The 11774-nt window shown below is 41.9% G+C and overlaps 2 protein-coding genes across 7 annotated transcripts in view; one reads left to right on the top strand and one right to left on the bottom strand.

The window, feature by feature from the left end:
• The window catches only part of TBC1D8 (TBC1 domain family member 8), a 125917-nt gene extending 122466 nt beyond the window's left edge, over positions 1–3451 (top strand). For 4 of the 5 annotated variants that reach the window (XM_053923703.2, XM_053923700.2, XM_053923701.2 and 1 more), the window contains 3 exons: positions 15–104; positions 483–580; positions 2470–3451. In XM_053923703.2, coding sequence (XP_053779678.1) covers positions 15–104; positions 483–580; positions 2470–2982 — 701 coding nt within the window. In that variant the 3' untranslated portion in view covers positions 2983–3451. The remainder of the gene's footprint in view (positions 1–14; positions 105–482; positions 581–2469) is intronic. The other variant, XM_053923702.2, reaches the window with a different exon arrangement.
• A 943-nt stretch (positions 3452–4394) lies between these two features.
• RPL31 (ribosomal protein L31) lies at positions 4395–9532 on the bottom strand. 2 transcript variants are annotated; one of them, XM_024571894.4, is made up of 5 exons: positions 9441–9532; positions 8917–9023; positions 5907–6032; positions 4556–4668; positions 4395–4463 (listed from the first exon to the last, which is right to left on the bottom strand). In XM_024571894.4, the coding sequence occupies exons 2-5, from the start codon at positions 9021–9023 to the stop codon at positions 4432–4434; spliced, it is 378 nt and encodes a 125-aa protein (XP_024427662.1). In that variant the 5' UTR covers positions 9441–9532; the 3' UTR covers positions 4395–4431. The 2 variants fall into 2 exon arrangements, with proteins under 2 accessions (XP_024427662.1, XP_024427661.1); XM_024571893.4 differs by having other exon boundaries at positions 9346–9490.
• Between the last annotated feature and the right edge of the window lie 2242 nt (positions 9533–11774).

The raw sequence follows: 11774 nt of genomic DNA, 5'->3' as shown, positions 1-11774 counted from the left end.
CATCTTTTTTTAAGCACTCACTGAAAATGATCGAGACAGCCAGTCACCATTAAAGAATCCTCTGTTGTCGACGTCAAGACCCCTGGTTTTTGGGAAATCAAATGGCACGTACCTCTCTTCATTGTTACCTTCAATATGGTACACCACTGCTGTTTTCAGGAGCAAGACTTTGTGGCTCTTCTTAGACTCACCTACGCCCTCCCTCCTGAGAAGGAACACTGAGCCTGCTGCTTTCAAAGGCCAGAAACCTTGAGTTGTAGTGTACTGGTGACTGTCCCTCAACCCTACCCTGTTTATTCCTCCTGTAGCAAGAGACGTCACCTAGCTGCCATTCTCCATTTGTGATCAGTTGTAAAACACTCTTCCTCCCATGTCATCTATGTTCCTCAGTTTGGAATTCCTCCACCCTGCACTACCCCCTTTTATGTTGCTTTGCTTTTATTGTATTTAGACTAACACATACACTGTTTTCTTTGTCTCAGGTGATGCAACTGATTACCAGAAACAGCTAAAGCAGATGATTAAGGATTTAGCCAAAGAAAAAGAAAAAACTGAGACTGAATTGCCCCAAATGAGCCAGGTATGGACTTTATTCTGTGTAAAGGATTAATTATTTTGCCAAATGATTTGTTTAGAAGTAAGTTTGATAATTCAGCTGGGGCCCTTTTACCTCCAGAGCCATTATTAAAGGATCTTGTAACTTTTGGGAAGAAATCTTTAAAAATGTGATCCATTCAGATATTCTGAGCTCTTCAAAACAGGCTGTCTTTGAAGAGTTTTTCTGTCAAATTCATTTACCCAGGGTGTGATGAAGATTTATTCCTTAGAGTAGCATTTGGTGGCACTCTGGATATACCGCAGTTTTCTTCCCTTAAAATTGGTCAGTGCTTAAAAGCATTGATTACATGACAGTACTTGTCTCCTAAAACCTTTCTGTAATCACCATGAGGTTTCTGTGCCACATTCAAGCACCATGTGATGGTAGTAGGTTATTTCACAGTCCTTTATTATAGGACCTAAGTCTTTTTGGTGCTACTATGTGCTGTGAGCCTTCAAGAGGGGACATTTAGCATGCAGTTTCTCAAGTCTTGTTTTGACCTCAAGTATCTTTTGGGATTCTGATGTCCTGACATATTTGACAAGTGTTGCTGTACTCTGTTTGGGTAGTTCCTTCCACATTTTCCTTCTACTCCATAAAGTTAGCTACATCTCAATACTGCATGCCAGTCATACCTCAATTAAAAAAAAATTAAATTTCATCACCCAAAGCCATCAGCATTAGTGTATCAACTTTTTACTACAAACAAAAATGGGCTGCATCAATACTTGAAATCATTTATTTCAAAACAATCATGGATATTTCTCTCAAATCATTAAATTATTAAATTAGCAGTTCTCAACCATTTTCTTATCCCTAGAATTGTGTAGCACATCTCACATGAAGTATCTCTCATCACATTAGTCTCAATTTGGGCAGGAGTGTGTAATTTCACAAGGATCAGTCATCACTGTCCTTTTTTTTACCTTTAGTTGCTGCATGGTAGTCCTGCCAGAGGAACATTTAGTCATATTTAAGCTGCTTCCAACTTTTTACTATAGTAACCCTTAGTTTAAACATCCCTGTAAACAAAGTTCTGCACAGCTTTTGGATGCATTGCTTGCTTGAAGTTGACTTGCTGTGTTAAAGGATGTATACACATCTTTATATTGGGATGGGCAAGTTTGGTTTATTTCATAAGATGGCTCTAGTAGAACTTAGTTGTCTTCAACTTCATTTGAAACAATTTTGTTAGATTGCATTGTGACAGCTGTCATATCAGCACACATTAGAAAAAAAAATATCAAAATTGGTGAATTCTTGTGTAGCCATTTTAATGTTAAAGATGGAAGAAAATACACATTTTTAGCATATTATGCTTTATTATTTCAAGAAAGGTAAAAATGCAACTGAACTGCAATGAAAGATTTTTTCAGTGTATGGACTACGTGCTATAACTGATCAAACTTGTCAAGTGGTTAAGTTTAGTGCTGGAGATTTCTTGCTGGACAATGCTCCACAGCTGGGTAGAGCAGTTGAAATTGATAGTGATCAAATTGAGACATTAATTGAGAACAACGAACATTATACCACATGGGAAATTGCTGATATACTCAAAATATCCAAATCAAGTTATTGGTGAAAATGAAAAATGTATCTTTACAGAAAAAACTGAATGGACTTTTGGGCAACTCAATAGCACTTAGAAGTATGCTATTTGTATAGCATTCTGTCTATGGCATAGAAAAATAGCATACTTCTAAGTGTGCTGAAATTCTCTTGAAGTCAAAGGGCAGATAGGACCTTGTCTCATATTCTGCTTCCAAAAGTACCATGTAGTTTTCTCTAAGTACCAAAGTTTTGTTTTGTTTTTGAAAGCATACTTCTATCCTGGTTATGCTGCTATATATACCATATACTTTTTTTCCCAGAGAGAATTTATCCAGTTCTGTAAAACTTTGTACAGTATGTTCCGGGAAGATCCAGAAGAAAACAATTTGTACCAAGCCATCGCCACAGTAACTACTCTGCTGCTGCAGATTGGGGAAGTGGGGCACCGAGGTAGCAGCTCTGGAAGCTGCTCCCAGGACAGTGGGGAAGAGCTGGAGGCTTCAGTTCCTTCTCTGGAGCAGGACTCTGTATTTGCAGACATTGACCCTGGGACGGCTTCCCAGGATGCCCAGGCATTTCCTGAAGAGGCAGAAGGGGACTGGACAGTCTCCCTTGAACATATCTTAGCTTCACTTTTGACTGAACAGTCATTAGTAAACTTTTTTGAAAAGCCACTGGACATCAAATCCAAACTTGGAAATGCCAAGATCAATCAGTATAGTCTCAAAACTTTTGAAATGAGCAGCCAATTACATCCTGAAATCAAGCAAGACAGCAGCTTGCTGAGACAAGTCTGCCATAACAAAGCAAGGACCACAAAGCAAGTTTCATAGGTTGTCAACCCCTAAGGTTTCAGGCTCATTCAGAGTATATCCCACAAGCTGGGTATATCCAGGTTATTAAACTGACAGCCCCAGCTGTGACCAAGGTAATTTAATGTAACCCTCAAACATTTATTTCTATTTATTCTTAAGAGAATTACCAGTTTTATGAGGTTTGCTGAAATGGGCATTTCTGCTGTGATGATTTTGTTCTCAGAACAAAAAAGTCCAATGTATCATGCTAACCCAGAGACAAATGCCCCAGCTTCTATTTTTCACTTGGATAATGGGAGGTCCAGAATCAAGCGCCACTATCTGGGCAATTGCATTTGGTTTTGCACAAATTTTGTTTCAATGCTGGTAATTGAAACCATTTTAATATATTTGGTTGTATTCACTTGTCCTTGCAAAAATCAAAAATGTTGTGTATATACTTTCACTGTTGGCCTCCAAATTTTTTAATAAGAAATTTTTGCATTGATTTTGGTCCTTGTTTATGCCTTATACTTATCTTGAGTGTCTAAGGTCTGGTTTGTGCCAGTGAACAGATAAGCCTCCCCCAAATCTTGTGTTCTGGTGTCCAACCTGCAGCCCAGCACAAAATCACTAAGTTTACTTAAAACATGAAATTTCCTTTTGTGATAATGTGTCACAATGTATTTAATGTGTGGCCCAAGACAACTCTTCTTCCAGTGTGGCCTAGAGACGCCAGAAGGGTAGACACTCTTGCTTTGATTTTCAACCCTACCTTGGCAATAATCACCAACAGGGCTTCAGAGATGATCTCTTTACAGTGGTGTAAATGATAATGAAATATAACCCCTGCAACACCGTGCTTTTGTGGTGAACTCAAGATTTTGGATTGTGTAAAATTTACCTCTGAGCTCCATGTAAACCCGGACTAAAAATACCTCAAGGCCATTGGAGTGAGCTAAAATATTAACTGTACATATAAATTAAACATAATTTGGTTACCCCATCAAAATAGCAATTATTTTATAAGACAATTCAGTACTTCTTAACAATTATACTAAATACAGATAGAGGGAGAAGCTTACAGACATACTATCAAGTATAAATAAATCTAAGATACTATCAACTGTTACCATTTCAGTTTGGTAAAATTAAGTGGCCAATGGCAATTGATTTCTACATGCCAGTTTCTGGAAAAAGTTGATCTTAGTGCTTTTACATGCATGGAATTCTAACGTTACCTCCAGTGCCCCAACTACCTAAACAGTCATTCTAAAGCCAGCCTACACCTCAAAATTACCTTTAAAAACTTGCTTACGACCTGGGCTGGAAAGAAGGGACACGGGCACAGTACTAAGGAAAAGCTTTCCAAATAATTCTCTAATTGGGAACTACTTTAAGATATACAAATACATTCCATTGCCACCAGAAACAGGAAACCAAACTTCAAAGGCAGTTTTATAACTTTATTCGACCGACAACCAGCAGTTAGTTCTCATCCACATTAACTGTTTGTAGATCTGCAAAAGAAGAGACAGCTAGTCACCTTCCATACCATACATCATATTGTTTTTCTATTCTAAACAGCTTTGTGGAATAAAGTAAAACTTACTTTTGAAAGTGGTGACAGGTACATAGGTGACCAGTGTATAGAGCTTGTTTGGTGAATCTTCATCCTCATTTCGTTTTCTGGACAACCGCACCCGGATACGGTATGGGACATTCCTAGTAACAAATATAGGTGTGCTGGTAAAGCTAATTCCTCCTATCACGAAAGTAGCCACCAGGTGTATTCACACATCCTATCCCCATTCCTGTCACATGTTTCTAATGCACCATCCTTTGTTCTAATCGGGCCAGCCAGCCACTACAGAAAACACTTGTTTCAGGGTATATACCTGTCTTAGTAGGCAGGCACTACTGACATTCAACCTATGCAGAAACCTGGGCCTTTCCTTCTATCACCACCACAAAAATTGTGGTTATGGTCTTTGTCTAAAAGTTAAATTTGCAGGAACACTAAAATAACTGCAGGCTACACTGAACACAAAGAACTATTAAATGTTGTTCACTCTCTGCATCACAGTGGATTATACTGCCTCCTTTTACTGGTCTGAGGTGAAGTGTCCTGAAACTTGGGACTACTCTTGATGTCTACAATACCACTCCTCCCTTACCTCAAAGGAGCCATCGCTGGAAGCTCCTCTATCACACATTTCTACCAGTACCCTAAATGCGAGTCCACTGCAGGGCTGAATGTCATCCCATCCAACCTCAATACTGAAATACTACCCAGATGCTACACTCTGCCCTACTTCAGTCTTATAAATCACCTAGCCCATGCCAGTGCCACTACCCTTATTTCCACACTGGCACCTTGAATTGTCCTTCACGGCAAAAACCAGTCCCCTGCTTTATGAGCAAGGCTTCTCAACTTCTCAATCTTGGTCCTATTGATAATTGGGCTGGATAATTCTTTGTGTGGAAGGCTATGTTATGCATTCTAGGATGTTCACCAGAATCTGTGGCCTACAGTGGCAACCAAAAATGTGCCTGGGGGAGGATAGGTGAAATTACCTATGGTTAAATTAAAAAACTGCTCCAATCGTTTCCAGAGAGAAATACAAACTCTTTGCCATGACCTACAAGATCCCTTATGATCTCCCCCTAACTTTCCATCCTTGTTCACTGTTCTTCAAGTCACTTATTTGACTTCACCTGATTTGTTCCCTGTGCACCACCCCCACCTAAGCCTCACATTGCTAGCTCCTTCGTTATTTGGGTCTCATTAAAAATACCATGTCAAAGGGCTTCTCTGCAGGTGATGCCCCACCCTGAGTTACTTTCATACTATTTTATACTTCTATATGCATTAGCTAATTACTGAACTTATATAGAATGTGCCAAAGTGAGCTGGTGTGATTTTAAAGGTTCATCTTATAACACAGATAACACTTTGGCACCTTATTCCTTTGGCCCAGACGGCTTTGTTGAGCCTGGTGTCGATGCGCACATCTGGAGTTCCCATCTCCTTCATGGCAAATTTCCGGATCTCTTTAAGTGCCCGAGGGGCACGCTTCTTGAAGCCCCTTAGATTCAAACATAAGTAAATAAATGAATTAAAGGAGTACAAAATTTAACGAAATACATATTATGTTCTACTTTCGTAAAATAAACCTACAACAAACTTGAACAAGACAGGACAATCCTTTCTTGAGGCAGTATTAATGCCCAGCAGCTAACATATTTGGAACACAAAAGATCCACAACCCACTTTTAATGATAGAATAAGGGCTCTACATATGGTCCTTAAGTAATGTTAATATACATATTGGCCAACCCTTTCCTGATCAACAAAATCAACCCCAAACTAATAATACCTATCAAGGAGAATATAATCAAAGGATAACTTTAGAATATGCTTGAACATAAATATGCTTGAAGCATACAATACTGAACAGTAAGCATTCCTAGATCAAAATGAGGGTGGAGGCAAAAAAACCCTGGGAAATTTATAAAAAATTGTGTATTTCTTACATGTTTATACTTCAGTCACCTTCAAAGTACTCTCCATCTGATGCAATACACCTATCAAGACATCCCCCCCCACTGCTCAAAACAGTTTTTGAACTTGTCAATTTTGATACCTTTTAGTACTTTTTTTTTTTTTTTTGCTTCACCTCTTGCACATCAGCATAACTTTTCCTTTTGATGACTTTTTTCATCCAGGGAAACAATAAACAAAAAAAAGTTACCTAGGTAGGGCACAAGGGTATGCCGTTTTTGGCCAAAAACTGCTGAACACTCAGTGCAGTGCAGGGAGATCACTTTGCACTTGTAAATGTCCCATCATGAAACGGGCAAACCGTGTTGTCTCCACCCCGCTCCACCCCCCCCCCCCAACACAGTGAAGCCGAACAGAGACTCTCACAATGTCAGCTGGTATACGTATTCAGGTGGGTTCCTACAACACTTACCTAGCAGGGAGAGCCCATATATATAACTGCCCTGCTCTCCAGAAGATAATTCTGTTTTTGGGGGGTCCCCACTCATAATTAGAGCTGTCATATCTTAAGACACAGCATGTTTTTGGAGACCATTCAATACTAATTTCAAAGTTCATTTCCCTGTTCTGTGCTCAAAGAACAGAGACCTGAAATGTACAGATTCCTCTCAAAAAGTATAATGGGGACAAGAGTTAATTCTATGAAGCTCTTGGCACGTGTCAGGCACTGTCATTAGCTCCTGTCAGTTCCAGCTGTGAGCTAGGTACTATTAATGCACTGTTTAAACAAGCACACAAATCCATTTGATTTCATGCCTTCACTTGGGCCCTGCCAATGATTCAACTCTAACCTACGGCACAGCTCCTGGCATGTAATAGGTGCCCCATACTTGTTGGATGAGGCAAACTTTATGGAATCCAATAAAAATAACAAATGGAGCATGGAAAAGTGACTTAATTCTGCTCTAAAATCTTCAATAACATCCCATGACCCACAAAAGGCCTGCTTCTTCACCCACATTCACACCCCACTTTACCATGTCTCTCCTGCTCCCTTCTCTACTTTCACCAGCCTCCTGGTTATTTCTAGCAAGTAAGCAAGCTCATGCCATTCACTTAAATACTTAATTACCTAGAAATAAAAGGCACTAAGAATACTATCAGTAGTATAAGAAAATCCTAGGTCCTTCAGATTATGACACTTCTGGAGTATATCAAATGGTGTCAAGTCTGACAGAGAAAAATAAACCACAGAAAAGAGGTAGGGAGCATCAGGGAAGGGGATTGCAGGTTTGAATAAGATGGCCAAGGAAATATTGGAGTCAAGAGCTGAAGCATGATGAGGGCAGCCATTTAGTTATGTGTGAGAAAAACAAAGCGGGGAAAGAGTAAAACAAAACAGCTACCCTGAATCAGATACATGTCTGATACAATTAAGAATATAAGTGGCCAGTTCATACATAATCAGTAAGTACTCTGGAGTCCAATCTGAGCAAGATGGTAAGCCAGTGGAGGGTTTGAGGATATTACTAGATTTTGGGGGAGTGAGGGGGAACCAACTAAATCAACCAGGAAGGTAGGACTTTTTGGCTCAAACGGGTGTTGGGAAGGGAATGTGGTTACTCAGAAGCAATGCACCACAATGGCACTGGCTTTTGGACCCAGCAGCCACCTCAGAGTCCCCAAGTAAGACAAAAGGAACATGATGCCTCTTGGCTCACAGATGACCAACCCTTGGCTAGGAACAGCCAGCCAGTCAGGCTCAATGTGGACAACGCTGCACATTTGAATCCCCTGAAAAATTAGTTGTCCTGGAGAATACCAAGTCGAGTGCAAGAGACTTTGCTCCACAGACTGGTGCCTGAATAGATTATTTTGCCCCTTAATATTTGTGTACTCAAGATTTGGTCTCCATTATCAGCAGCAAGAATGATAAGCAGAAAATGGGAAAAGTTACTAATCATAAGAAAAACCAAACCCCAGGAAAAAATATAGAACAATTATTTTCCTGTCTCTAGCGGTTTCGCCTCTGATATTATATCTCAATCAATATTAGTTAGTACATATCTATATGTATCAGAACTAAAATAACCCCCTTTAAATGTTCACACTCTGGAATGGACAGGGCTTTTTTTAAATTAACTGTTTAACTTCCCTAGAGTCTAAATAGAGACATTAAAATGTTTGCTTCCCCCGGCAATATACATTGTTCATTTCACCTGCCCAAGTCTATTTAATTCAATTACAAGCACTGAGTGGAATGATTTTATCACCGTGTTTTTCCAATTGCCTCTCCCAGAAACCTGATTATTCAATCTCACGTTTGTAGTCAGATATGAGTTTTTAAAGAAATGCTAATTTCTAGGTCAACCAGCATTTAATTCTGGACAGACTTGGAGTGACACCCAGACGCGCCGAGTTTGGAAGGCTCCGGACCAGTGTGGCTGGGCGAGGGGTAGGATACTCACACTCCATGGATGCGCTTGTGGATGTTGATGGTATACTCTCTGGTTACTACCTCGTTGATAGCAGAACGGCCCTTCTTCTTCTCGCCACCCTTCTTTGCGGGAGCCATCTAAACTCAGGCGACAAGGGGGTTCTGAACAGGGTGGGACCTGCACGAGCCAATTCCTCCCTCCCGGACCGGGGCTCACGCAGCCGCCCTCTCGGCGCTTTCGTAGGCAGAAGCCTGGCTGGTGTCCGAAACCCTAGTTTCCGGGAGAGTCAAGCTAGCCATTCCACAGCACAAGCATCCACGCCCACAGCACAAGCATCAGATTTGTGCCCCCGTCCCGGAAACCCCTGCGACCCGGCACTCCTAAGCCATTCACCCTCCCAGGCTACAAAAGCCCTTAAGCCCAAGGCGGATTCCCGTTCTCTGGAACGCGGGGTCTTACTCCAGTTCAGGAGAGATCCCGTTGTCCAGGTCAACACAATCGCGGACAAGGATGGACCCAGATTCCTGAGTTCGACACCCACACCCCGTACTCACTATGATGGGCCCAGGTTGAAAAGAAAGAGCGCGAGGGATTGTGGGAGAAGGAAAGCAGGGTTGCAAGTACAACTTCCGGGTCGCCTGGCGGCGGGGAGGGGGAGGAAACGGGAGGTGGAGCTTTGACGTCAGCGGTGCGCGCCGGGAATAAAGCCGTCAGGCCTGACGCTGCCTAGGTTGGCTGCGCTGCTAGTCCGGCTCTCCGCATCTGGTTTTCTGTGGCTGAGTTTCCGTCTCCTCGAGAATGCGCCGAGGAAGGGTCCTACGCCTTCTCGCTTCTCGTCTGAGTCTTGAAACAGATTCAAAACCTAGGGTTCCGGTTGGCTGGGAGCAGGGCTTGGTAGACAAGACGCTGTTTTGTTTTTCCCGTTCACTCGTTAATTGGGACCACGTTTATGGAACCTGGGCGGCAGGGTGCCGGCTGGTGGTCCTGGAGATGACAGACAGCTCTGCCCTGCAGATGCAGACGGAGAGTAGGAGGACTCACGAGTGATGGTCGTTGTTGTTCTAGACTGCGGAGCTGTTGGGGGTTGATGTGTGAGTGTGTACACCCGACCGTCTCAGGGGCCCGGTGACAGGTCTGGCAAGCCTAGAGAGGTCAAGTAACCACAGAGTACACCTGGGCAGGTCATCGCTTCCTGAGCCCGCCCGGCCCCTCGTTCTTATGCATTCAGGATAACATACTTTTGAAATATCAAAGTAGGTTTCTTCTCCAGATCACTTGGAAGCAGATTCACTGGCAACAGTCTGTCAATACGGAAAGCCCCCTCATTGCTTTCATGTTGCCAACATACCATCTCTATTCCCGATGTCGGATGTTAACTATCCTGAACTCACCAATGTAAAAGTACGCGTTCCTCCATAATTGCTTTTTAGTCCAATCCTAGACATTTAACTCGCTTTGCTTTCTCCCGTCTCTTTAACCAACAGATTTCATGTGACCTTCCTTATAGTTTCTCTTGATTCTAAATTTGTAAAATTAGTCGCAAAACTGCCATTGTTCAGCGCATTCTCTCAATCCATTGAGATATTGCTTCTGGGCATGTCCTCAAACTTGGCTCAAATAAATTCTTAATAAAACTTTGTAGAGATTTGGAGGTTCTTTCATCCACAGCCGGGTCAAGGAGGCTTGTGTGGGGTCTGAAAGGAAGGGCAGAAGATAGCTTGGCAGGGAAGTGGCAGAACGTGCAGTCACGGAAGGTCTGAAGTAGTATGACTGCTCAGACTCTAGGCGGAGAGACAAGATAGTCTGTGGGCCTTACTCCAGAGTATTATAGGTGATGAAACATTGAAAGGTTTTTCACGAAAGCAGGGCCATATTCAGATTTGTTTTAGAATTAATTTGGTTTACACTGTGAAGAATAGATTTGGGTGTAGGGACAAGATGGTAAGCAAGGAGATAAGTGGAAGGAAACTACATAGTAGGGACAATGAGGAGGGTCTGTGGCAGTAGCAGTGGGATTGGAAAGAGGCAGACTGATTTTTATACAAATAAAGAGGTAAAATTAAGAGGACTTGGAGAGAGAAAAGCAGTGCAGAGTCACTATATTTAAGAGGGGTGTGGGAGGAGCAGAGTGACAGAGACTTAAGAAATTAGTCAAGTCTTAGGAAAAGTCTTTGAAAATGTTGTAAGTCCAAAGGAAGCTGGAGTAATCAACAGGTTTTAAATGTTACGGAGCTTAAGTAAGGCAAAAATAAGATGAATCCCACTAGATTCTCCAAAGAGGAAGTTATCAGCGATTTTACAAAGTTTCACTATTGGAGCAGTAGCTAGTGGGAAGAAGCCAGATGAAGACAGGGTGCAGAATGAGTATGGGGATGGACTGCTTTCCATCTATTCTGGAAGAAGACGTACTGAGGGAGAGGCAGAAAAGGCAGGAAAGCTGGGGAAGCAGTAGGCAGGGTAGACAAGTGGCTTAGATGTGATGTGAGAGATGATGGGTGCTCTGAGGAGGTGCCCAGGAGAGATCATTCTAGAGCTCAGAGGCCTAGGCCTGGATGTCACCAGTCTAAGGATTCAAAGATAGTGAACTTGATCCATGAATACATGCCTTCATATTCTTGATGAACTTTCTTCTTAAAAAAATTTTTTTTATTGATTTGAGAGTGAGAAACATTATTTTGTTGTTTCATTTATTTATGCATTCATTGGTTGATTCTTGTTTGTGCTGACTGAGGATTGAACCCACAAGTTTGGCATTTCAGGAGGACATGCCAACTAACTGAACCACATGGCCAGGGCCTGAACTCTCTTATCTTGCAGAAGCATGCCATTTAGTGGCTTCTTAAGATAGGGAAGATGGGAGCTAAAGTTTTTGCCCCCTCACATATCCA

Source organism: Desmodus rotundus, chromosome 5 (genome assembly GCF_022682495.2).
Source record: "Desmodus rotundus isolate HL8 chromosome 5, HLdesRot8A.1, whole genome shotgun sequence".
NCBI lineage: Eukaryota > Metazoa > Chordata > Mammalia > Chiroptera > Phyllostomidae > Desmodus > Desmodus rotundus.
This window is presented reverse-complemented; position numbering and strand designations above follow the sequence as displayed.

Coding starts and splice junctions, on each gene's coding strand:
- RPL31 (XM_024571894.4), bottom strand. CDS start 9,023: ATGGCTCCCGCAAAGAAGGGTGGCGAGAAGAAGAAGGGCCGTTCTGCT. Junction 6,033..8,916: donor CACAAGCGCATCCATGGAGT/GTGAGTATCCTA, acceptor TTTGAATCTAAG/GGGCTTCAAGAAGCGTGCCC. Junction 4,464..4,555: donor ACCTGTCACCACTTTCAAAA/GTAAGTTTTACT, acceptor CTTCTTTTGCAG/ATCTACAAACAGTTAATGTG.